The sequence below is a fragment of the Myotis lucifugus genome, unplaced genomic scaffold, assembly GCF_000147115.1.
Source record: "Myotis lucifugus unplaced genomic scaffold, Myoluc2.0 scaffold_297, whole genome shotgun sequence".
Lineage (NCBI taxonomy): Eukaryota > Metazoa > Chordata > Mammalia > Chiroptera > Vespertilionidae > Myotis > Myotis lucifugus.
In genome coordinates, this window is record NW_005871345.1 from 935,002 (window position 1) to 962,587 (window position 27,586).

Consider the following 27,586-nt stretch of genomic DNA (forward strand, 5'->3'; position numbering starts at 1 on the left):
AACCTAATCCACCAGGCTAAAACAGGAAAGGTTAGGTGTCAGGGCAGAAAATCCAGGGTGAGACCTTCTTGTCCCTGCACACTTAATTGAACTCATTTTTGTGCTAATTCCTTCCCCGGACCCCCCCACCCCCAGGACATTGCCAGCACTTGTCACCAATAGGGAGCCCTCCACAAGATCACTTCTAGGAGAAACTCACTCATGTGCCCTTTAGTCTGAAAACAGACGTGGTTTCTTTCCTCTGCTCGGGGAAATTTGATTAAAAAACAATTTCCAATTTTGCAAAGTGAAGAAGATTAGGAGAAAATCTGTTTGCCTCTGTTTTCCTCCTTCTTTCTCCCCCTCCTCTCCAATAGTTTTAAACTATTTATAGAAACATCCCCTTTAGGATTAGAAAAATGTGGTCTAATCTTTTCATCTTTTTCCCCCTTGCTATTTACTGCAGTTGTATACTTACAATCTACATTTACATTTCATTTCCATTTGTAGGAGGTACTAATGCACTTTTCTATTACTTCCAGAACACTGTGTGTAATGATAAACTCTATTGAAATAAACCCAATCACAAGGCATTTTTAGGGCTAGAGGTTGACATTTCTGTTTTCCCAAGACAGGACCGGAGTGAACAAGTTATTATTACTCTTCCAGGCAAAGCCCAAGATAGGGGCAGTCCAGCCAACCGAGCAACCAGGTTTGCGGGATTGACGTGCTTATGTCTAAATATCTACTGAGCATTGCTCCTTGGGATTAATTTGGATTTCCTTTTTAACCTAGTTCCAAAATGTCAGCCTCCCATCTCTTTCATTCTTAGACTTTTTATGACAGGCAAAGCTTAAAGTAAATCTCACGGATGTTTTTTGAATCTCCACCAATATTTCATCTCTCTACACATCACAAATAAAGGAACCAAAAGAAGGATGAATATAACACCTTTGGGAGAAAGTTTATAACAGTTCTCTGGGAGAGATGAGATTTATAAATAAAAATGGAATGGCATGTGCTTTTCCTCATTATCATTTCTAATATCTGGAGGACTCTAAATATCCAACCCAACCTGGAAAGACAGCAGCTGACCCACCTGCTCTGGTTAGCAACTGGACACACAGGTCAGCATGAACATGATTTTTAAAAATCTTATGCTGTTTAGGCATAAAGGACTTCTGGGAGGTCACTTGGAGCTAATATAATACTCAGTTGATTCTAGTCTTTTAAATATGAATAATAATTTGACCATGAAAGTAGGTTTACTTTGAGGTACCCATCGGGTAGTTGGTATCTCTTGGGAATTGTAAGCAAAAGTTAAACCCCACACAATTTTCTGGGATGAGCTTCCATTATAGTAAATAGACTCCATCATGGAGCAAAATTTCAGCTGCATTCAAGTTAATTGAAATTAGTTTTGTTTTGAGAATGGTGGGCAGTACTCAAAATATCCCTCTTGGGTATTGCAAGTTGGAGAGAAGGATTGTCCTTGCATTTGGATTATGGAATCTTCTTATACTTCTAAGCTTAGTTACTACTTTTTCACTGAGGAGCACAGAAATGAATGGGTATCAAAAGGGCTTCTCTGACGCAGAGCTTCGCTAGGGAAAAGATAACAAATGTCTCCACTAGAAACGCAGCGTGTAATAGTGCCATGGGCCTGTTTTCAGAAGTTCACGATCTTTTTTTTTTTTTAATTTAAATATATATTTTTAATTGATTTTAGAGAGGAAGGGAGAGGGAGAGAGAGATGGAAACATAAATGTTGAGATAGAATCATTGATCGGCTGCCTCCTGTATGTCCCCTACTGGGGATCCAGCCCACAACCCAGGCATGTGCCTTGACTGGAATTGAACCTGGGACCTTTCAGTCCATAGGCTGACACTCTATCCACTGAGCCAAACCGGCTAGGGCAATGATCTTTCTATTTTGAATATTTGCTTTTAATCTTACCCTTTCCTTAAATATCAGCTTGTTATCAATGTCAGTACCAGAAAATCTTACATAGCTTTACCCAGCTAGCTTGGCTCCAAGATTTTGAGTATTACGGGAATAAACAATTCTTCCCCTCCTGCCTCCCCCCCCCCCCCATTGAACCAACACGGAGGCCTTGGGAAGACAAGGTAGATAACATGAGCGTGGTGGTTCAGTTGTTTACATCTGGAAGCTAAGTCTCCCTGTCTCCCTGTCTCCTTTTGGATCAGGTTGCATCGCACATCCTCTGCCATTGCTGTGTGCTTTATTCCCATCTGTCCCATCTCTCTCTCCCTTTTCTTTTAAATGCTTTCTTCCCCTAGGCACTGAAACTTCAATTCAGATTCCATTTATCAGACGTGCGTTTCCAACAATAACAAAAACAAGTAACTTTTCCAAGTGCTTAAAGGTGTTGAAGAGACAGTTGTAAAGAGGCTCCAGTCAGAAGCTGCCCTCATTATCATTTCACCGGAAAGACACATGGCACCAAGCCCCCAAAATGCTAATAACTGGGTGAATAACTCAGTGATTTTACGCTGAATTTCTAAGAGCGGGGCTTATGTTTAGAAAAAAGTGATCTTTAAAACATACCTGGTCTAACACTCAAAGTCGTTCCTTTTCCGAATGTCAACTTATTATTGGTTCCTGCATCACACATTGATACGAGACTCTACAAAAACCCAGTTGCCTAACTCCCCCTCGCTATATAACTAAATGTTTGTATAAAATCAGCTCTTTATAATGAGAGTCTGGTGGTAGAGTTTATGGACCATCTGGGCCCTCCTTTTCCCTTGCTCTATTATCACTTCACTGGACTCGTGCTGGCATATCCTCACCGCACACCTGTTTTAGTGAAGCAGGAGTTGGAATTGCCTCCCCTTTTTACGGAGGAAGAAAATAGAGGCTCAGAGAGATTTTCTTTTAGTCCCATGGAAAATCCCTTCAATTGTAATAAGACATTAAGCGTTCTAAGAGTCTGGCTCCTTAGTTCAGTGCTCCACTAGCACTGTCATTCTCATTCGTTAGATGAAAGAGCATTTGAGGGAAAACAGCAGTGTCCTGCAAAAGGTAGGTACACAATCAGGGGTTATTTGAATTGGGGTCCATCATTGGGCTGCCATGGTTTGGACTTGGGTTATAAAACAGAATGGGAAATTTAGGAATCAGGGTTCCAGAGAGAAATTTGGAAGCATTAGTTACCCAAACTTACGTGGGTTTACTGTCAGTTTCGTTCCCTTTCCAAAGGAGACTTTTTCAGATCCACCTGAGTTACACCCCCACACACTGCTTTACAAATACTGCCAAGACTCACCCACCAGGCCCTGGGAGCCACAGCTCCCGCCCTCCCAGGGGGGAGCACAAAGCCAGAAGCACAATGCTGTGCGGTGATGCAATTGCATGGTTATTCCTGAAAAGAGAGAGGAACTAAGGAAAAATGTAATCAATCTTTACCCAACATCCACTTAGGTTGTTGCCTTAAATTAATTAGTTAATTAATTAACCAACCTAGCTGTTTGGCAGTTGCAGTTAATTTGAAATAGCTCAGATTTTGGGGTCAGGGCAAGTTCCTTAACTTATTGGACCTGTTTTCCTATCTGCCAAGTGGGAAGAATGACAACTGCTTGGTGATGCTGTTGTAAGGATTAGGATGACAGCACACTTCTGTAGGAATTATTTTAGCAACTTTAGAGACTAAACCACCAGTGACTGCCCCCCCCCCCCCAACATAATCCCTCCACTAATAAACATTTAACTCTGGAATCTGAGTGCCAAGAATTAAATTCCAGGTCCTCTTTTTTTTTTTCCTGCATCTACTCGAGAAAGCTACTCAACCTCCCTGTGCTTCTATAAAAATATTAAAAAGTTCTCTTCTATAAAATGAGGATAACAACAACACCCAATTCACAAAGCTGGTAAAGGGTTGAATGTGATAATGGGTGGAAAACAGGCAGTGCATTGCCTAGCTTAGAGTAAGCAGTTTATAAATCATTATTTTCCTCCCAAGAATCCAAACACATTGTCCACATTCCTCTTTTCACAATTACCTAAAAATTTCTAAGTCCCTGGGCACTTCTCTTCCTTTCACTGATAAACCAGGAGGGATTTGAGAGTTAGAGAAGAGCCACGAAGCAGTCTGATGAGGGGAGCAAGTGATTTTGTGAGCATTTAGTGAAACCTGCATGCATGGGTGCACCCCCATAATTGGACCATTTCGGTGGAGAGGGCACCTTTCAGCCAGACAGGACTTGAATATTAGCAGAGACAGGCCAAGAAGCCACATTCCCATTAATGGGAGTAAAAAGGATCTCAAATCACATTCAAGAGAGAGTTCAATGCTTTCCTCTACTCACCAAGATTCACTGTGAGCTGAGTTCCCTTCCCAAATGTGATCTTAGAACCACTGGTTTGCTGAACACTGTGCAGAGGGGCTTTGCAAAAACCGATGGGGTCAACTTAATGAACCCAGCTTTCCAGAGCTTCCCAAGAACTAATGTTTTTCTTCAACCTCCAAACCCTGAAGTCAAGATAAGTGATGGTGTCTTTCTTTCTGGTAGCCCAGACCTACAGGGCTGAGAGGCATGTCCAGAGATTGTGTTTGCCACTTTAAGGCACCAGCAGGCTCAGCAAGCCAATTCTGTCTACATATTCTGTGGTCCAAAGCAATTGCACAGCTGATGCAATCTATCATAGAATATGAACTCCCGCTGGGAAAGAAATTAGCTCTGCAGAATTTATAGGTAGTGTTTGATGGTCATAGTCACTGTCTGAAGACAAGATCAGCATTTTCATTTTGGCTTTTTCACTCCCTGCCTCAGTCTGCAGATGGCTGCCCTTCTTCTCTAACATCAAGTTCTGCTCTTGTCTCTATGTCAGCTAGATTGTTGTCCCCAACAGGCATCCAGTAGTTTTTCTCTCCCTTCAGAATTCTGGGGTTCTGTTCTGAGCTTACTACGCTTTAGATAGAGAATATCTGGGGTACAAATGAAGCTGCCATGGCCAAGGACCATGATCTTTTCTCTCCTTTGGGTCTGGCCTAGTTAGAGCCATGAGTGGTCTTAGATTTGCCTTAATTAAGCTCAGCTGTGTGATCTTGAGCAAGTTCACAAATCTCTCTGAATTTCACTGCCCTCATTTGCAAAATCAAAGAGGCAAGTTAGGTCATCTTTAAAGACTTTATGAGCTGATAGTCTTTGATTTGATTCTCTGGATCTAATTTATCTAAAAATGCTGTTGGAATGTTTCCCCCCTCCAGGGTACAGTCTTCTTTCCCATTTCCTAAATAGAATAAAACAAATAAGCACACAAAAGAAAAGTAGATCTCTACATATTACATAGGGAAGTAGAGTTTTTCCAAGCCAACCATCTGCCTTCATACTTGATCCTTTTAGAAATTTGAAGTCAGAATTTTGGAACCAAATCCTTAGAGAGAAGTGGCCTTTCTTTGGAGCTTCCAGATAATTAAAAAAACCCATACCAAGGAAACCGACACCTTTGGTTTAAAGCTAGTACTTACTAAATTTCACTCTCACTTGAGTCCCGGTTCCAAATGTAAATTTCCTATTTCCTTCATTCCCACAGGAGTTGATGCCTTTACATAAACCACAGACTCTTGCTTACCCACAGGAAAGGTGGTTTGATCTTTACAGCCTTTCCTCATTAAATAAAGGAATTCATCATTTGGCCAAGAATTTCAGCTCCCTGATGGTCAGGTGTTAGATATGGAGCGGGTTCTGCTAACACGACGTCTGAATGGAGATACTCACCCAGGCTTACAATTAGCTGAGTCCCCTTCCCAAAGATGGGTTTCTCATTGTTCTTCACACAGTGCCAGGGCCCTTTACCAAAAGTCCCTCTTACGGCTGAGCTGCGACTTCCTCTTCGCAGACCACAGCCTGTCTCTAGTGTGGTTAAGGGCACAACATGGGCCCAGATTTATGAGCAAGGCCATTTAGGGTGGCTGAGTAGGAAGGACTGACCATGCCAGGGTGGCCCCAAACTCTTCTCTGGCCTCACAGGCAGCTGAGACCCCCAAACCCTGAACACCTGCAGGCCGTTTCTTGCCGCCGACCCTGTAAGAGCCATCATGCCTGGTAGTTCACCACTGGCCTGGCCTATGGCAAGAAAGGAGACCCCTGTGGGCATCACGTATGCAAAGGACACCAGGCCCCTCTTTTTCATTTGTTGGAAAGACAAAAAGTGCCACTTCTCCTATGTTAACAGCTGGGAGCCTAATTTCAGAAATGTATGATTCTTGAAAAGCTGTCCCCCAGCTTTACAGAGCAGCTCAAGAAAACTTAAAATTGGGAAGATAAGCCTGCCCTACAAAATAATCAAATACATGTTAAAGCCAGTCACAGAATAACATTTTTGATTATTACCTGGTGTTTTAGATTATCCACGTGCTGTGCGCACCTTTTCCTCCTGAAGCGGTGCTTCTTACTCAGGGCCACAATTAACTGTGTCTGAGTCTCAGAGGTAAACCTCTTCTTGTGCATCCAGTCTCTGGCCGACTGGCAACTCCCCCTTCCCCCTCTCTTAGGGCATTGACCACGTCTCCTCAGAAATGGGCCAGATGATCCCTGGGGAAAACTGCAGGCACTTCATGAATATTTGTTAAACTGAATGTATTAAACATCCACCTTTTGTTCCCATTCCTTAAAAAACACTTGAATATCTCTGACAATTTTCAGATGAAAAAAATTAATTCTGCCAGATATTATTTGCTGAATTTCATGATTCTTCTAGTCTAGACTCCAAATGCCAGTTTTGTGTTAATTGCATCCCCACAGGAGTGAGCACCTTTACAAAAACCAGAAGCATCAGCGTGGTTGAAAGGGATGTGGCATCAACTCTGTTCTCTTTCCTCCCTCGGCTGAGACACCTCATTGTCCCCCACAGGAGCCCATCTTCCTTGGGAAAGATCTGTCCTTCTTCCCTCTTTCAGAGCCAAAATAGTACAGGGGCAAAGATCATTTCAGGATAAAGATGATAAATAAGATATCAAATGTTATCACACTATGCAGAGCCTTCTTTTTGGGGGGGAAGAGGGGAGGGTGATGCCAAATTGATGTTTTCACCAAAGGCTGTTTTCAGCACTTTCTCTCTCCCAGATGCAATAACTGTTCCAGGTTGGCATCTGGGCATGAACCTCCAAGCTCTGATGAGTCACACATATTGAATCAAGAAATTATGCTACCCCCGAATGAAGAAGCATGTTTTGCTTTCCTCCCTCGTTAGGCAATGAGGAGTTTGAGCAACACCCACAGGGAGATATAAACTAATAATTCTCTTAGATCATTTCTGTAGCTTTAAACTTTAGCATCCCAGAATGCAGGAGCTGGAAGGGAACTTTGCAACTGCCTGGGCCAACACCTTCATTTTGAAGATGAAAAAGCTGAAGCCCTGAGGGAAAAATTTACTCAAGGTTAGATAGGTGGGTAGACCTGAGTCTCAGTACTGTTTTCTGCCGCTTCCTTCATGTGACTCAGGAAAATAAGGACCTTGCCTGAGTAGTCCCCATCCCTAGAGGGTCTCCTGAGCAACCCAAGTATGATTATCTCTGGTAAATAGTAGGTATACCATTCCAGGGAGGTGATTGGTGTTGGTGCATAGTTTATGGTTTTAGCGAGAGATATAGAGCATCTTAATTCATTTTAAACATTTAATTTCTTAGGCTGCAGGCAACAACAATTGATAGTGGGGGAAATGGCTCATTAGATCCCAGGAAAGACAAGGGAAAGATAGAGATTTAAAAATTTGTCCTTTACTAAAAGGATAATCCAGCAGAGAGTTGGCTCTGATTATTCTTTCTCCGTGGGACTCATTACAGGAATGACATCCAGGGCAGGGATGGCGAATGCAAAACAGTGTGGTGCTACCTGCTGCTCCTGCTCTCATGGCAGATATTGCTAATAGACACATCATTCTTTCCCTCTGAGTCTAAATATGGCCTCACAATCCTTCTCAACAATGTGCTCTAGAGAGCCACAACCAATTGCCAGCTCTTGGTAATTGAGATATAACCTGTTTGTCCTCCCTGCTCTGAGGGATAATTGGAGAGAAAACCCTGTAGAAGGCTTGATAAATCTGGTTGCAAAAGTCAGGCCAGGTTCCTCACAGCCCCATCGCGAAAAGTATCACTGACCTGGTTGGACCAAGACTCTTCTTCCCAAAAGCTTTGCAGAGGTGGCAACAGCAATACCATGGAGTATCCTGTCTTCTTCTCAACTTTCCTTCAAACATCAGCTTGGTAGAGGGCATTGGGCAGCAAACCACGGTAGAGTTCCTCATTCTTGTTCTTGCCCAAAGGTCCTTCAGCAAGACCTTCCCCCAAAACAGAGGTCCTGGGGATGGAATACGACTGCTGGATATCAATCCCTCCCAGGCACGCTTCCTTTATCCAACAGCCCAGGCCTCCTGGGGTGGAATGGAATGTGGTGCAGGAAGAAAGTGATGCACAAACTCTTTTCTAGACCACTCACTCCCATACATTCAGACGTATTAAAGCTTTTCCTTCTCAGTCACGTTCCTGTTCCCTCATAAAAAAGAGATGCACTTGTCCATATCCAGCCAAAGAGATTTCCCTGTGCCCTTTGCTATTGCATTAAGTATTTTGTTGCCAGACAAATGTCAATCTACACTTTTAGGGTGTTGTCTCATATTCTCAAAGACAGTCCTTTTTGAGTGACTGGGGAAAATGAGCCCTTTGAGCCAACCGAGAAGCAGCTGCCAATCTCAGGGTTGAAAGGGGAATGGGAACAGAAGCAGCAGCTTTGTTTGACTTAAGCTGTGAACAAAGAATATTTTCCTCCCCTGACCTATTTTCTGTCGACATCCAGTATGACTTACTTATGGAGATGGGCTAATGAGAGCAGTAGAGGGCGCTACAAGGTCAAAAACAAAGCTGCCCACCTCAGAGGAAATTGGGAGAAAAGTCCTTTTTATTGGTGAGAACAGTAATCAAGATCCAAGCAGTGGGACAAAAGTAGCCTTGTTTACAAAATCCCTTGGACCCTGCCAGGTTCAAGGGCCCCCTCCTGAGTGGTGGTTTTTGGCTACTGAGAGGCAGTCCAGGGCACGCACTGCTTTGAGGAGCGGCTCAGGCTTTAGATATCAGTAGGTTTAAAGGAGACGTGGTAGAGAAATTCAAGGGCAGTAAGTCTGTAATAGATCATTCAATTTTGAGAGGGCTTTTTTCCTTCCCCCTTTTATTGAATTTACTGGGGTGACACTGGTTAACAAAAGTATACAGGTTTCAGGTGCGCAATTTCTATACTACATCATCTGTACACTCTATTGTGTGTTCATCACCCCAAGTCAAGTCTCCATCACCATTTCCCCCCCTTATATCCTTCTCCACCTCTCTCCACCCTCCCTCCCCTCAGCATTGAGAGTCCTTCTTACCCTGAAACTTTGGGGGCCACTCGTTTATACATTATGGTCTCTCATGAACAAGCCTGTGCAACTTTTGGAAGACATAGGACAGTGGCTACAAGGAGCGTTTCTCTTGCTCCCAATGCTCGCAGGGATTTGGGAAGAGCACAGCTGGCTCAGGTCTAGGGGGAGCACAGAGCGCTATGACATGCTTGCAGCACTGACAGAAAATTAAAGATGTGGTTCACCTTTTTTTTTTTTTTTTTGCCATTGATCAACATGTCTTTTGTCAGATCTCTCAACTTTCCTTTTCAGATTCACTCAGCATCTTTTCTCTGAACATCTTTGATGAGAGTAAAGCTCCCAGGAACTATATTCATCAATCTATTTAATAAAAAACAATAGCAACGGCAATGCCTAACATTTCTAGATTATTTGCTGTTGCATTGCATGTGTTATTTCATTTAATTTTCCAATAGCCCTGTTAGAAAGCTATAATTATTATCTCCATTTTACAGATGGAGAAATTGAGGCTTGGAAGAATTAGGTCATGTATGATGTTGCACAGAAAGTAAATGCTAAGGCTGATCTGAATACAGGCAGTCTAGCTTTAGAACCCAACATTTTTTTCAATTAAAAATTACATTTTTAATTCTCCCAGCTTTATCGAGATGTAATCGACATATTGCAATGTGTAATTTTAATGTGCACCATGCGTTGATTTGATGCACTTATATGTTGAGAAGTGGTTACCACCGTGGCATTAGCTGGCACTTCTATCATGTCAGATAATCACATTCCTTTTTTGTGGTGTGAACATTTAAGATCTCCCCTCTTAGCAACTTTCCAGTATATAATACAGCATTATTAACTATAATCATCAGACTATACATTAGATCCCCAGAACTTGTTAATCGTATAACTGGAACTTTGTACTCATTTGACCAAAATCTCCCCATTCCCTTCACATCCCCCAATCCCAGTCCCTGGCAACCACCAATCTACTCTCTGTTTCTACGACAGAGCCTCACTCTTAGCCATGATTCTGAGCTGCTGTTCTGAGAGGTGCCCTTCCTAAAGGGATGCCTTTCAAGGTGTGTTGGGAGGACACCGTGTGGGGAGAGTCATGCTTCTGCCACCTGAAGGAGGTCTCAGAGTCTGAGCCTTCCTTAGGGGAGGGTGTGTTCCTCTTCGTAAGGTTATCTGGAGCCCTCTTCTGACTACTCCGTTCCCAGATGTAGTCAGATGTAATTGAGGTGGGACAGTCAGAAGAGGAATGGCTGTTTAATTTGTTACCACCTAGATTTGGTGGGAACACTTGGCTTTCTTATAATTATTAAGGTTGGGCAACACCTTTAGAACAGGGACAGTCACCAGGAGCCTGGGTGGGGACTGGCAGAGCCCATGGGTGTCAGAGACCTGGAAGTTCTAAATGGCCTTTGCCAGCAGAAGGCTGGGTCCCTGTGGAGGGAATCCCTGCCTGCAGGCGGCAGTGCAGGCCCGGGCAGCAGCTGCTCCAGTGGGACAGCCCCTGTGGGAGGTGTTCATGGTGGGACTTCGGACTGCCTGGTGTTCACTTTTGGTATTCTACATGCCTAGGGCTGCCGGGTAAAATACACCATGCCTAGTGAAATGTGGATTGCAGATAAACAATGACTACTTTTTAAAAGTACAACTATGTCCCAAATATGACTAATTTTTGTTGTTTATTTGAAATGCAAACTTAACTGGGTGTCTTGCATTTTTATTTGCTAAATCTGAAACCTTCTCCATGCCAATGGTGAGTTAAGTGAACAAAGTTGCATTCTGTTGTTCTACAAATGTATATTTATTGATTGTCAATTATGTGGTAGACACAAAGCTAGGGGCTGGGGATATATCAGTGAAAAGATAAACAAGATTTTTGCCCTCATGGAGCTCACATTATGGTGTGTGCATGTTGGGGGATGGTGTGAGACAGGAGAAACAAGTAACAAATGTGAGAGGAAATAAGGAGGTGTAATTGAGGGTGACTCTGGGTGGGGGGTAGGGAGGTGACTAATTTACTTGGGGTGGCCTCTATGAGCTGAGGTTTGTGAAGAACTCAGACCAGAGTGTCAGGCAGCTAGAAAAGCGAGGCAGATAGAGGACCAGAAGGAAGGCCCCAGCAGCTGAGGGGAGTAAAAGAGGGAGGAGAGGACGAGCCGGGAGGCTGGGCAGGAGGCAGGGATCAGACCATTTGCAGGGAGTTATAGGCCCAGGAAAGGAGGTCCAGCTGGCATCATGATCTATTCCATAAATACCTGGAAAAGAGATTGCCCGGAGACAGAAGCAGAAGCAAGGGGACCAGTTAGTGGTCCTGACAAGGGATGATGGTGTCCAGGAGATGAGAAAAATGGATGGACTGGAGATAAATAAGGTGTCCCCCCAAAATGTTTACACACTTTGAATAATTATGAAGGCAGTGTTTACTAAAGTTCATTTTCAAAATTGAACTATCAGCTGTTAAAGGATGTATACAATTTTTGAGGACACCCTGGCAGAAAGGACAGAACTTGCAGATGAATTGGGAGAAAGGGAGACAAAAGAATTCCTAGAACCACTGCTAGTACACGCCTAGGTTTGGAGGAATGAATTAGTGAGTCTTCTATTTTTCAGGACAGTGTTTCCCAACTGTTGTTATGTCCTGGCTTTTGCAGAAAAAGCATTCGTATGGGACGTGGCTGGGAGAGCTGGCCGCAGGGACTTCAACCCCCCAGACCCCATTGGCCACACAGAGCAGTCTCAGCAAGCTTGTACCCTCTCACGCAGTGTGCCCATTGGGAAGCTCTGCTCTGGGGGAGAATTTTTTCAGCTAGAGCCAAGTGGGTGCTGCAAAGGGCCCAAGGAGAGAGGTGCAGCAAGCCCTCCCAGGGTCAGGCAGTGTTTAAGAAACAGAAGTAACAGGTTTCTAGAATTCAGGGCTGAGACAGATTCAGAATTGACTTTGTCCATCCCTCTCACCCCTGTCTTTACATAGAAGCAGAAGGGACTTGTCTAAGGCACTCATTCATTTATTCCATTTACCAAGTACAAGTGCGCACAGCTGTGTGAGGTGCCCCTCTACAGCGCTGCCATGGCCAGAGTGTGACCACACCCTGGCACCCCAGTCTGTGACCGGAGCATATGGAAACAGAGGGTAGCCCTGGCGGGTTTTGCTCAGTGGTTAGAGTGTTGGCATGAGGACTGAAGGGTCACGGGTTTAATTCCCAGTCAAGGTCAAGGGCAAGTACCTCGGTTGCAGGTTCCCTAGCCCCTGTAGGGGCGCATGCTAGGGGTGTGTGTGGGAGGCAACCAATCCATGTGTCTCTCCCATCGATGGTCGATGTTTCTTTCTCTCTCTCTTTCTCTTTCCCTCCTCCCTCCCTTCCACTCTCTCTAAAAATCAATGGAAAAAAATGTCCTCGGATGAGGATTAAAAAGAAAAGAAAAAAAATGGAGGGTAGGACACTTTTATAGCAATTTGATATCTAAGCATGTGATTGTTGGGCTTGCAGTTTCTATTTCTGTCTTTTTAAAAAAAGTAATTTCTTTTCTTTTCTTTTTTTTTTTTTAACCAAAGTACTCGCTCAAGATGGATTGAGGACCAAAATAACAACAACGCTTCCTTGGCTGGAAGCATTTGCTTCAGGGAGTAATTCAGTCACGTGACCACTAGGGCTGCCTGTCTCCTCTCATTTCCTTCTGATCTCCTTCCTGTCAGAAGCGCTAAGATGGTCTCAGAGGTTTCAGGACCCCGTTTCATTCTATACCCTCTGCTCTGTCATGAAAAGAAGATGATCTGTATTGTGGCCTTTAGCCTTTTGCTTTTCTGTAAGTACATTCACTTGCTGATGTTCCTCTTGTTCTGCCAGCCCATTTCCCTTTCTTTGACTTTCAACGGCTTGGCGTCTTTCTCTCTTACACTAGTTTTCCAGTTATTCTCTGCCTTTGACCTTTATCTCTGTGTCCTTCTCCTGCCTCTGCCCATTGAGTTCCCTCTGGGCGGGCTTGTGCTGCACCCAGTGGCTGGGGGTGCAGGACTTCACTATTTCCTCGGTTCTTCTCTTCACAGACAAGGGCATGCTGTGTAACAAAGTGACCCAGAATTCCCTGGACCAGACAGTGGCAACTGGCAGTGAGGTGACACTGCTCTGTACTTATGACACCCAGTACTTAAATCCAGATTTATACTGGTACCGAAAAAGGCCAGATCATTCCTTTCAGTTTATCCTTCACAGAGATAACACTCTGGCCCATGACGCGGATTTTACTCAGGGTCGGTTTTCCGTGCAGCACAGTCACACCCACCGAACCTTCCACTTGATGATCTCCTCAGTGAGGACTGAAGACAGAGCCACTTACTACTGTGCCATGAGCCCACCACGGTGATGCAGGTGCCCAGGAAGTCTGTGCACAAACCCAGCACAGCCTGCCTTTCGGAGCAGCTCACATCATTGGACATGGCACTTCTTCCTAGTCACGTGTGTGCCAACCTGGCCTTATAGATGCCCTACCCTGTCTGCTGAATAATAAGGTGCCTGTCCCATCCAGGGGAGCACGCTGGCTTCAGATGGAGCAGAGCATCTCCCATTTCTGACTCGGTGTCTCCTTGCTACCTGAGCTCCTTCTGTGGGGAAAGGTGAACTGAATGTCTGAGGGATTGTCATCTTTGTGTCCCCGGCACCCAGGTCATGCCTGATAAAGAGTGGGCATGACAAGTACGTGCTGTGTGTGCTGTGAGGGTATCAGCATGATGCAAGCGAAGGGCCAGTCTAAGGAGAGCCCATCAGAAGTGTCCTTATTTTAGTCTCCATCACTTATCCATTCTTGTGAACTGCTCTATTTTCTTTTTAAGAATCAAATTGGACTCAAAGTTACCTACTTAAACACAGTTCCCCCAATTTACCATTTGTCCTGTGTCTTCTAGTGCAGCCACTTTATTTCTCCTGGATGCCCGTTGACACCTCCAGTTCACTTACTTCATTTGGGGAACATTTTTCTTTCACTGAAGAGCATTGAGATATTCCCAGAAACGTGTCTGTGAATCCCAGAACTCTAGCTTGAAAGTTCCCGAGTTTGGAGGTCAGTGGTGTCTCCAGGGAAGAGAATGAATGACCTCTGGGGAAACCAACTATGTGATGTCAAAATAAATACACCCTCAGCCTGGGAGTCGGTGTCCCCTTCCTCTACCTCCACTGAATTCTCTGCCATGTGACAACTATTAGAGTTATTATGTGTAATCTTAGAAGTAGTGGAAGTCTCAGACATTGTTTTATAGGAAATACAGCGAAGCCCAGAGAGATGAAGGCTGTTCCCAAGGTTGGATAGTTGGTTAATGACAGAGCCAGGCTGCTGTGCTGCCTTTCTAGGCCTCTCTCTCACCGCTGCAGCCTAGGAGGCGTTACAGTTGATGGTTGGGCAGCAGTTTACCTAGGCTTTAAAACAGACAAGTGAAGAGCAGTCACTGTGGAGAGGAAGGAAAAGAACAGAGTGAAGGAGCCAAAGGCCTTGGGCAAATGACTCAGCCTCTAGGGCTTCTGTTCTGCTGCCTACTGAGTGCGTAACAGTCTCCCTCAGGGCTCTCGTGATGCTGCCTGTGAAACTATAATTCACAGTGTGATGGCCCCAGATCTGAAGGCAGCCACAGCCCCATCTGGCTCCTGCCTTCAATCTTTTCTGAAGGCTCCTGTTGGTGGAAGAAATTCATAATCCTGTGATGTGCTAGGATGTCTTTTTCTGATGATCAAAGTGGGCCAGAGGCTGGCTCATTCATATGCTAAATAAAGGATAATCCTGTATTTAGACAATCTGGTCTCGCTGAAACTTCAAGTCAACACCTAGCTCTTGTTTGGGGGATGCAGTGTGCTATTGTAGGGGAACTTGATAACTTGGTTCTGCTCTCAATAATATCCCTGCCTCACTGGATGATTTGGACAAGGTACAGACCTTTTTGGAGGGATATATATATATATATATATATATATATTTTTTTTTTTTTTCCATTTGAAAAATGAAATGTGATATTTTGTTCTTAGTAACTTCAGAGAAACATTTTAATGTGACTCAAGGTAACAGATGTGAATGTTTTGGAAACAAGCATTCTTTACATATACAAAATGAAGTTGTGTGGAATCTTTTCATGGTTTTTACCTGGATGGACCTGGTTTATCCATTTAGATTGTCCTCACCCCATTGACTCAGAGTGCTACTGCCTCCTTTCTTTGATTTAGGCTATGAGGACATGATGTGGGAGTTTGCTGATGGTGATGGCAAGGGAGTTGCTGGTGAGGGGTGCTCTTTCACTTGTAACCTCATAAGCCCCCACTTGACACCCATGTGGGTGCTGAGGAAACCACAATACTGGGTTGCTAGGGCTCTGCTACCTAAGTGCATGCACCTGGAAACAGCTGTGGCCTTGCTGAGGGGGGAGTAGCAGAGCTCATGGGCTATCCTGGGGACACTGCTGTTGTGAATTGCTGTAGCAGAAGCAGTAACAACAGGAAACCCAGGGCTGGGCCCCTGAGGCAGAAAGCCTGAAGGCTGGGGCCTCAGGAAGCTGGGGTTTGACCAATAAGCTTAGTCTGACCAACAGTGAATTCATAGCGCCCTGTGGTAAATTTCTGCCTGTGGTGGTCACAATAGGGCAAAGTCAGAGGTGAGGCACACACAGTGCGCTTTAACAAATACAACAGAGACAGGTCAGAGAAGAATGGCAGAAAGCCATCCATACCAAAGGCCCAGGCCAGAGTCAGTGTCCAGTGACCTCCAACTCTCCATGCAGAGACTGGCAGGCAAGAGAGAGTGGATACACGGTTTCTACAGGGAAAATCTAGGGCTCTCATTTCTATCCCTCCCTCCAAAAATACCTACATAGTGAGTTGCTTGAAGGCAAGCTCCTGTCTTGTTCATCTTTGCACCCTCAGCACAGTGCCTGGAATTTTAGAGGGAGTCAATTCATGTTCGTTAAATGAATTAATAGAAAGAAGTGCATTTCCTCTGTCTTACTCTGATCTCTGTGAGTGACTTGGAGAGTATTTAGATGATATTAAAATACCCGCATTGCCTACACGGAGAGTGTTAGGGAGTCCAATGTAATTTTGTTTGTAAAGTAGTAGAAAGAGCAGAAAGTGCTTTTGTGGATGAGATGCCAGTTTGGGGCCGATCTAGTGCTGGGTTGAGCAGGGCCTTTCATGTTAAGGTAAAGGACACCTGCCTCCTTCCCCCCAGAGTCTGCTTTCCTCTTGGAGAACAGAGCTGGGAACCTGTTGGCTCCTACTTTCTAGTCCTGAAGGCAAAGAAAGTAAAAGGAACAAGACACCATTTTCAAAGTGTATCAATTGTAGAAATAAAAAATGAGCCCTCTGTCCCCTTTTATCTCTATATCCATTTATAAAGCAGCATATAAAGCACGCAGTACCATAACTCTACCCCCCAGGACTTTGTCTTTCCACGAGGCTGGAGGATGAGCTGGGTTTGTTGCCTTCAAAGAGAAACTTGTTTGGGAAGCAGCCATTTAAGCAAGGCTGGGGCGGGTTAACTTGAATCACTGAGAAGTCAGAAGCCTTAGAAGCACTTTTGTAGGCTTTGGTTTCTTTCAGGAAGTGTAGCTGTCTCCTGCCTGTCAGCCTGCAAGTGAAGGAAAGTTGTCAGAGTTGATGTAGAGTCATAGACGGTCAGTGCTGCACGGAATCATAGCCGTACATGGTCTGGGGATGGCCGGTATGGGTTGTGGCTGTACCACTGCAGTCATCACTAATCAATCATGGCTATTTCTCTTCTACACATGGCAATAGTTCATCTATCAGTGTATCAGTGTTGGCACAAGTCATGAAACCCCATATGCTCTCAGTCATTCTTAACTCTTTTACAGATGCAAAAACCCAGACTGACAGAGGTGAAGCAATTTGGCTAAGGTAATGTAGTGAGCTAGTGACAAAGTCAGGACTGAAACTCAGATCTTTGACTCCTAGTGTGGTCTGTGTCCTTGGGGCTGTTGGTAAAACAGTCACCTGTTCAGGAATGACTGGGTATGCTTGCAGGTTGAGTAGGATCTGTCAAACACTCTAAGTCTAGGGTTGTTCCTAGATTGGGATCTGGGACTGAGGAGTATTTGGGGGTATTGGAGAAGGAGCTTTATAGGAAGACCTAGGCTCTGGTTTGAATTTCATATCTAGGTTTACATGAAGAGGGAATGCAAGTGATGTCTGGCAAATAATTACTGTCTCAGCTTCAACTTCAAATGCATCCTGAGTAGCTAGTAGTGGGCTGTTCATGAGTAGTGGGGGTATAGGCTCACCTCAGTGATGGGCTGGTCTACGCATCCGAGTCCTATGATTAAAGATTGGGAGCTGGCATACCCTTTGTCTGGGCAAAGACAGATTCTGCTCCACCTGAATATTCTTTAGATAAGGCTTTACTGCTGGCTTTGTAAGTAACCAATGGTCCCGTGGCCAGATAAACAAAAATAGTCAAGTGAAGAAGACTAATTCTCATTATTTAGCTCCAATTTTTTAGCTCCTGCATTGGAGCTGGGGGTTATTGACTGGTATTACATTATACTACACAATGGGTTTGAGTCTGGCTTGAAATAAAGGATAACAGGGAGTGGGGTATTGTTATGCTGAGCATCTGAGATAACTCCCCTCATTAATTTGAAATATGTGTCTATGTATTTTTCCCTTTCCAATGCTTCTTGGTCTCTTATAATTTCTAAACCGCTATTCTCCCCATGTGCAGCATAGTTCGGGTGGAGGTAGGAATAAGAAGCAGCTAATTCTTACCTTAACAGAAAAGTAACTTGGCAGTCAAGAGAAAATTGACAGCAACAGTCTTGGCAAACAGCACTCGGAGCCCCAGCACTGTGAGGGACATCATGTTCACCTTCTCGGCATGAACTGTGGTTGAACAAGAGTGAAGATGGTGGCTTCCTTGAGAGAATAAATTCCCTTCCAGGAATTGGGCCCCCAACACTGACACCAGTCTGCCCCAGATCACCATTATTCTTCCTGGTCTGCAAGCCCAGCGTGGTGCCTCAGTGACCACAGGCTGCTGCTTACACCCAGCTCGGCAGGCAAGCTTTGGAAACCCATGCTTGCAGCCCAATGTCTGCTGGAGAGTCAGAGAAAACAAACTGGGCTCAAACATGGTTTTTGTTTTCTTTTGAAATCTGGTGATTTTTGGCCCCAGAGTTTGCTTTACCCCTCAGTTGTGAAGCTGGTCCTTTGATTTCAACTAACCTTTGGGTTTATGGTAGATCTCTGAAGTTTGGTGTTTTTTTTCAGGTTCCATTGGTTTTAGATGATCTGGAATAAACAGAAGTGGTCAAGATTACATCGGCAACCAAGAGGCTCAAAGGATTTTAGGTTTTAAAACTGGAGATGTAAGGAAGTTAACTGAGGACCAGAGGTGTGACTTGGTTAAGGTCATACAGCTATTTGCACAGCCAACATTTCTACCAGTTAGGGCTTGCTATCATTATACCATGAAGCCATTATCCAGGCATGCCTCTAATTTGTAGGAAGAACTAGGATTCTTAACCCATGAGAGGCTGGGCTGCCTTTCGTTTTGGGCTTCACACTAGATTAGACTTCACTTGGATTTTTAACTCCAGAGTCTAGTAGTAGGATAATCATTAGTATAAAGGGGACAGTTGTTGGTGAAGAAGAGAGATGGCGATGAAACAGATGAATTTTGTCTTAGATTCTAACTCAAAAATGGAGAAAGTTCAATTTCCCAGCCAATGACAGGGTATAGTTGGGCCTATGTCTTGTTTCTAGCATGACACCATGTTGAGAGCTATTTGTCAAGAGTTTACATTTCTAACTTCCCTTTCCCTAACTTTTCTCCTCCACAATCCCAGACCCCAAGGCCAGATACGACCTACCTGAAGAATTTGTCATCTTTTCAAAGTTAGCGGAGTACCAGATTTTATTGTGTTGAACTGAACATGTCACTGAATTAGAATCTTCATACCGACCAAGCTTGACAGCACTGTACTTCCCACTGGGAGAGACGACGATAGCAGGGTCAAATTCTATTATTTTCTTGGATGACTGGAGACTTATATCTACATTTTTGGGGTAGAAATCCTTCACCAGACAAGCAACATTGGTCCCATTTTTCATGATGAAAACAGATGGTTTGGCAGGAGGCTGATTTTCTGCAAATATAATCAGTTTATTTCATGAGATGATTATCCACAATATGTTAGAGTTTGCCTCAGTTTCCCTGGTGCCAAACACTACAACCCATACTTCGTCCTGTTAGTAACCCGGGCTTGTTAACACCTCCATGAAAGAATGGCCAAAGGGAGCAGAAATGAAAGTCAGTCAGTTTAAATTCAAGTTAAGAGCTGCTAAGAGATATGGCTGGGAGCAGAGATGGAAAATAACAGCTACAAAAAAATTTCTGGATCATCTGAGTTTCAATGATCTATCCTTAATTAACCAATCCGCTGGACAATCAAGGTCAGGTTGACTACCTGTCCACATCAATTTGTTTATTTTAAATGCATGGGCCTTCAGAAGGAAATCAGGGCAGGTGTTCATGCTTTAAGTTATGTCGATTAAAGAATCAAGGGTATGAGAAGGACTACATAACTGGTTCAAACACTCTGAGGATGGTAGTGTTGGGATCACTTCAGGGTGTCGCCTCCATTTTATGGACTGGAAGGGATCTGCTGAAGTTAAGTGATACATCTCTCTGTCTTTAGGTGAATACTTATTCTTTTGTAAGAGTCTACCCTATAGTTTCCTTTCAGTCTTTAATCAAAGAATAATAACTATCATTCTCAGGAAGTCCTCATAGATATAAAATCAGTTGAAGTCCATTGTTCTTGTTTTATTCTAAATGGAGCTCTAGAATGTTGGTCCCAATAATTGGGTCTCCTCCTAGCCTTCTCTCCTGTCATGCCTCACCTCAATTTACCGTCTGTCTGCTATGCTGTATGTGCATCTTTTATCCCCTTAAAACCAAAAGTCTTGAAGCTTTGAGGGTGGTAGTAAAGATTCTTTTGCATTGTGCCTTACTGAAGTTTCTGAATTGTGATACATTTTGTGTCCATGGGGACTTAAACTCTTAGGCTATCTTAAAATAGATGCTAAAAAAAGAGCTCTGCAAACACCTGAAATCAAAAAAGACATTCAACCTCTGAATGGTGTCTGGATGCGTTTCCAAAGGTAAGCTTAACTGCTGATTTTCAATGTTACTAGCTTGTGTGAATATGGCCCTTAGTGTTCAAAACTTAGTTGAGTTTGGCTTCTTAATATCAAATTAAATAATGTTGAATTCCAGTGTACTTTTATTTACTATGGTCTATAATCAAGACATAAGGTATTGCTAAACAAAAGTCTTGGTAATGAATGTGGATATGGAATAATTTTTCTGGTGTTCTTGTCTATCCTGACTCTGGATTTGGGTTTCAGCTGTGAAGCTCACGGTAGCAGAGCTATAACCTAATCAATCAGTTATATCTGGTTGAGATGGAGTGGTTGCTTGTCAGGAAGTTCCTGCTGATCACCATTTTATAAATGGACCATGGCTGATCAGGGCTTTCCTAGAGAATCATCTATTCAGAGAAGGCCCCTCATCACTACCATCACAATTCTCCCCCCGCCCCTTCTGCTAGGAAGCTCTACTAAAAGACTGGATTCTATTACAGTCACACTCAGGGCAGGAAACTCATTCCTAAGAATCTAGTTTCTTATATTTTTTGGCATTAGGTCTAGACAAGAGAGGGATTGGGGACTTTTTAAAGGGCTCTCCTGGAAAATGCTTTCAACCTACGTGAGAACCCAAGCCACTGATAACAGACACTGATAACCCTAGCGGTAACGGCTTAGAAACCACATGCTCTGCTCATTCCCCTCCCTTTGGAACTTTGACATTTCTTGCTCACTTATACTGACTTTGGTTTGAGATATATTCCAGTTGATTTTCAAGGGAGTTATGAATTACAGAAAAAGGAAACTTGTCTATTAAAAAACAGAAACAAAAAAACTATCTCCTTGGCTACTTAAGCATATCATCCGATCCTAGTCTGATTTAGTTAGCTAATCAAGGCTTGCTTGGGATTTAAAAATCTACATTCAAAGGCAGTTGTCAATGATCGCTTTGGGCTGGAGAGACCTGGTATGAATAATTTGAACAATGTAATATAGCTGGCAACACAGGTGTCTGAAGGAGTTCGTCCACTTTTAATATTGAGCTCTGAATCTGTTAGTCATCATTTCAGATAGAGCACAGTGTATTGATTTGGTAAAACAGTTTTCTCAGATGCTTTCTCAGTCAGTGTCTATATATTCAAAACAATTGTTTGAAAGTAAACTGGTTTATCTAACCATGGTAACCAAAGAAAAGGCTATTTGATTGGGTTGAACTTAAAAAAACAACAGAACACATTAAATATAGTTGCCATATGTGACCTGGTCTATTCTTATATTTAAACCAAAAACTTGAAATTGTATAAAATTTGCACTACTGTAGGCTAAAACTTAAAGATTTAATTAATTGTTTATCTTTTGAGAATTTCTAGTTTTTCTTCTTGGTTCACAAATATAATTACATTTCAACATGTGTTTCAAAGTGTTATTTGTTTGGATAATTGTTATCTTATTTTCAGACTTTCTCTTTTTATGAATCCCAGTCCAATGCTAAGGTTATGTGCTGGTAAACAATATGAAAAGAAGTGTATACTGTTCCTAAACAGTCTTTCTACATTTTAAACTTAGAAATAATTTAGGATTTATATCCTAAATAGAGAGTCCTACTGGCTCCCTAAAAATTGCAACATCTATAACAATGTCACTCACAATTTCGAGGCTCTCTGCCAACACGAGAGTTAACTTGAGCACTAGAATGTCAGTTTGCTCTACCTGATTATTCTCACCAGGTTAAACACATGTGTCCTACATCTTCCAAGATGCAGGACATTTGTTTTCAGGTTGTAATGAGGCAGGCACATGAGTCAGGTTAACCAAAGGGATGTGTAAGGATAAAACAACTTCCTGGAGAATTTGGGCCCACGTTCTGCCTCTCCTGCACCCAGCTGCTCCAACTATTAGTATAATTTTTCTAGATTTCTTTGTGCTTTCTGGGCTGCTCTGAAGGTTTCAGAAATAAGTGGGAGCTATGGTTTTAACATATGTTTCTAAAAAATAAAAGCAGTTACAGAGCTACTTCAGTGACTCAACCTAATGTCTCCATTCCGGCCCATTTCACATCTCCTAGGTATACTTTCTCAAGTAATGCAAATTGGGTGGCAGCCCCAGCCCCTCAATTTATCCCCAAGAAATACAAGGGGAAAATCAACTCACGGGGTTCCACGAAGAGTCGGGTGCCAGCTCCGAAAAATATCTGTCGGGTGTCCCAGGAGCACATTGCGATGCTGCCTCACAGGTAACCAGCCCGGGGCTGGCCCTGGGGCCTGGGCTAGAACATCTGCATCCTGCCTCCCCAGCCTGCGCCCAGCCAAGAGACCCCCACAGCTCAGAGAACTACAAAGCTGTCCTTGATGAACTCAGGGGGCCATGTGCACAGAGGCTCAGTTTTCTTTGAAGCTAATAATAGTTGAACTGCTGGATAAGGATGTGAGCATGAAATCCCACCTGAGGAACACTGGGCTAGGACAGTCCGGAGAGAGAGCAAGACAGGAGGGTGACAGGTGACCGATAGCTGCCTTCAAGATGGAAATGTACTCCTGGCTTATTGGGAGACCTCTCTAAGAAAAACAGTAGCTTGGGAGTATGGATGGGGCATTGAATGTTGACATTTCTTATAATGAATGTTAGAACGTGGAATGTTAGACACAGGTCTTGTTCTCATATTCTGGCCCCTTCTCTTGGGTCACAAATGCTGCTTTTTAAAATTAGAAACCTAATTTCTCCCCTATCACTCATACTGAGTCTCACAATAAGAACAAATCTGCTTTCTAATTCCCTGAGCCCAGGAAAAGGCTTTTGAAGGACCTGAGGGTTGAACAAGAAATTGGCAGCTGCCAGAGGAGCCCAGTGGTGCTGCGTATTATGAATTCAGGTTGAAGGAGACTGTGCTTGCTCTGGATTGCTTGTTTTTGTTTTATAATTTCTCCCGACTCTGGGTCCAGATACAAGTTTCGGGAGGATATAGTAATCATGTGAAAATGAACTTAAACACCCTATGGATTTCTCCATCTCATCACCAAAAATCAAGAGTCTAGGGCTAGAGCCAAAGGGACTGACAGGTGTATAGGTCCATTATGTGCTGTCAAAACTTTAAGGATTGTGGGTTTGATTTGAAATTCCCACTCTCCTCACCTGAGCTTCATACCTCATGTTACACTCTATCACTGCTGGAAGGGAAAACCAGAGAAGTAAATAGAGTATCATTAGAGAGCATGGTCAGCGTCCTGGCAGAGGGGTTAAGTATCAGTTTCATCTCTTCTTTTCTAAAACTCCCAAAGGTGCAGCCACAGATATTTGATTTGAACAGTGCAGGTAATTCTGAATTTCAAATGGAAATAATTTCCCCCCCCCCAATCCTCACCTGAGGATATTTTTCCATTGATTTTTAGAGAGAGTGGAAGGGAGGGGGAGAAACACACACACACACACACACACACACACACACACACACACACACACCAATGTGAGAGAGACATATTGATTGGTTGCCTCCCACATGAACCCTGACCAGAGCCGGGGATCAAGCCTGCAATTGAGACACGTGCCCTTTACCAGAATCGAAACTGGGACCCTTCAGTCCACAGGCTGACACTCTATCCACAGAGCCAAACCTGCTAGGGCTCAAGTGGAAATGATTTAAAGGGAAAATTAAACATAATACTTTTTACTCAGATGCAATTTGACCAACATCAATCAGACTGCAATCAGCTACAACATAATTCTGTTTCTGTCCTTCCTTTGATTTCTCTAGTCTCTCTCCCCTCAAAGATAAGACAATTCACCAAATTCCACTATTTCCCTGGAAGCAACAGGCAATCAAGAACCTCTGGAAGTTTATATTACCCTCTGAGAGGCACACTACCAGTTGCTTTCTGGATTGTCAGCCTCGCCACATTCATGTACCTTTTCCCACTTCTTTACTTCCTCTGAAATGAAAAATAAAACCTAACAACATCTAATCATGTAAAAGGTAACATCTTCCCTATTGGACTTGGCATTTTGTGAAACTTTTGAAAGACTGCTGTTTTCTGGACTGGTGCCAGCGACTGACTGTTGGCAGCTGCCCCAACAAGCTGAATATAGCCTCTGGATTTCCAAACCCTGGAGCACACAAGTGGACAATGTGTGCAGGAGAGCACCAATACTTCTCCATTGTCTTGAAATTGGTAGCTGTGTTTCTATATTAGAAGTAGGTTCCTGAACCCTGTGTAGAGTCCTCAGATTCAGGGCTAACAGGGAGGTGAGTACATTACTGCTCTCAGCAGACCCAGGCTTATATAGGACCTTGTAGATAATTCAGTTTGAAATCAATGTAAATTCTCAGCAAAAAGAGACAATGGCAAGATTGGCTTTTGTCTTTTGAGGGAGAGAAAACTTTCTTGATTTAACCCCTTTGATAATATTTTTCTAATTCTCCCTTTTCTTACACCATGGCCATGACTCTTTTTCCTCATAAACACTGAAGAGACTCTACTCATCTAGGGCTTGCCTTTTCTCTGGTCCCAGTCCTTGATCAGGGGGCCAGACTAAGGGCTTTTGTTAGGCAGCTGTAAAGGACTATGAACACTAATCCTTAGAACAGTTCCTAAGCATACACAAAATATTTTCATGAGAGAAACCTAGTAAATTTGTCTTCAAGTTTTACCCCAACTGTTTGCAACAACAACAAACCTCAATTTAGGACCTCCTGATATCCCAAGAAGCACCATTCATTCAGGACTATGCCACAACTCCAAGGAATATGTAGACTGAAATAAAAGGTGTAACTTACTTGCTTCCACGATGAGTTGAGTGCCCCTTCCAAAGATGAGTTGTGCTGTGGAAGCACCACTTTAGGTGTCATTACAGAAAACCTTGCTACCTATTTGCCCCTGTCTAGTCCATCTGTTTGGGAGAGGTGGGTGGAGCAGAACAAGTGTAGCTGGAGACATAGAACTTTGCAAGGGTTTCTGAGATCTAAGCATTGCATTTTGGCAGCTTGTTTGATGTGAGTTGTCTTCTGAGTGTTAACATTTAGGGAAATCCCTAAATTTTCTAATATCTTCTCAATATGTCATCTCTAACTTTCAGGTCTTGCTTCAGCATCACCTTTTCACAGGGAGAAAGTAATTATTTAGGTTTTTCTGAGAATTGCCAAATGGCTATTTTCAGCTGCAACTTTAAGACTTAAGTAAATCACACAAAACTATGCCTCAGTTAGAAGTGGAAGGACATGCTGGTTGGAGCAAAAGCCATTGATGTAAAAGACTTGGAGTCGGTCAAAAGGATCATCATAATAATAGATGAATAGCATTTGTCTAAGTATTTACTACTTACAAACAGCTTGTGCTTACACTACCTCAACACACATTATTGTAATCAACTCCATGAGGTGATATTATTAGGTCCATCTTAGAATGAAGTCACTGAAGCTAAGAGTGTTAAGATAGTGAGTGGTCCTCACTTTCAGGTCTCCAGAGTTCAGTTTCCAGCCATTGAACCAGAGTAATCGATAATAGGACCGAAAGGAGCCACAGCGATCATTTGTCAAAACCTCTGTGGTCACATAGGGCTAATTAATGCATGCATGGGGAGAGTTTTGACTCCTTTTCCAGTGCCTTTAAAAAATTAAACCACAGAATTCCTACTGGAATTTATACCATTGGACTTCCTTGTTTTTCCTCTAAATTGTCCCTAAGGATTGGTTTGGATGATAATCAGGATCATAGTGTGCTAAAGCTGGAAGACACCTTGGAAATCATTTAGTTTAGTTAGAGGGAAACTAGAATTCAGTGAAGTTAAGTCACAGAGCTTTTCAGCCAAAGAAAAGGATTAGTAGTTGGTCTTAGAATTCTTGGTCTAACATGCTCATCACTATGCCTCACATTTATTAGATGTACTATAGTACAGGTCTGGTTATGATCTAGATCTGTAAATGGCAAAGGTTCGAGTATTAAGTAAGCTGGTTCTCTAAAGTTAGTTAAGTAGAGGGAAGACAAAGACTCCCCAGGAAGGAGAGTGGATGAAGAAGATTCACTGTAGCACACATCCCCATCCTGAATTTTATCAGAAACTCATCCCTTGCTAAATTACATGCTGGAAGGATTTCTCAACATCCTGAAAAGTATTTCCCAAGCTGGTAACATGGGAAAATATCTAACAAAGATAATTACCAAATATAGTGGTCATAGTAAGAAAAAGAAAGTCACTCACTTACGTGGTTGTACTTTCAAATAGGTTCCGTTGCCAAAGATCAGTTCTCACAGCTGATAAAGCTAAGCTAAAAACTGCCTCGCTTTCCCACGTGTCAATCCTGGCTCCAGTTGTCATGTCATGTGGTAGACACTGGGTGGAATGTTCTATCTCATCTGGCTTAACTTTTTAAAAAAATTATTCTTTTTTTGTTTTGTTTTTAATAATATATTTAATTTACAACTGTACTGTGCTTTATTTTATTATAGTAAAACATATATAAAATATACCATTTTAACCATTTTTAAGTGTTCAGAGGCATTAAGTACATTCACATGTGGTGAGCTATCACCACTCTTCATCTCTAAAACTTTTTCATCTTCCCAAACTAAAACTCTGTACCCATTGAACACTAACTGCCTACTGCTCCCTCCCCTGTCCCTGGTAGCCACTGTTCTACTTTGTTTCTGTGAACTTGACTTCTCTAGTTACTTCATTCAGTATTTGTCCTTTTGTGTCTGACTTATTTCACTTAGCATGTCTTCAAAGTTCATCCATTTTGTAGTATGTGTCAGAATTTCCTTCCTGTTTAAAGCTGAATAATATTCCAGTGTTATGTATATGGCACATTTTATTGATCCATTTATTTTTTTATTTTTTATTTTTTTAAATAAATCTCTATTGTTCAGATTATTACAGTTGTTCCTCTTCCCCCCCCACCCCCCATAGCTCCCCTCCACCCGGTTCCCATCCCACCCCGCTGCAGTTATTCATATTTATTCATACATCCATAGGTGTACGAATTTTGTCCAGTCTCTTCCCACACCCCCACACCCCCTCCCCCTGAGAATGGTAGGCCACTCCGTTTCCATGCCCCTGATTCTATTAATATCACCAGTTATCTGTCATCAGAATTTTTATCACT

At 43.0% G+C, this 27,586-nt stretch overlaps 2 gene segments (V, D, J or C); both read right to left on the reverse strand.

Moving 5' to 3' along the window:
• LOC102429626 overlaps positions 1–27,586 on the reverse strand; it is a 291,722-nt gene that overhangs the window by 66,302 nt on the left and 197,834 nt on the right.
• LOC102432981 overlaps positions 16,684–27,586 on the reverse strand; it is a 50,594-nt gene continuing 39,691 nt past the window's right edge. The window contains 4 exon segments of the C gene segment in view: positions 16,684–16,957; positions 18,112–18,225; positions 18,568–18,633; positions 19,215–19,490. Of these exon segments, the coding sequence occupies positions 18,113–18,225; positions 18,568–18,633; positions 19,215–19,490 (455 nt within the window).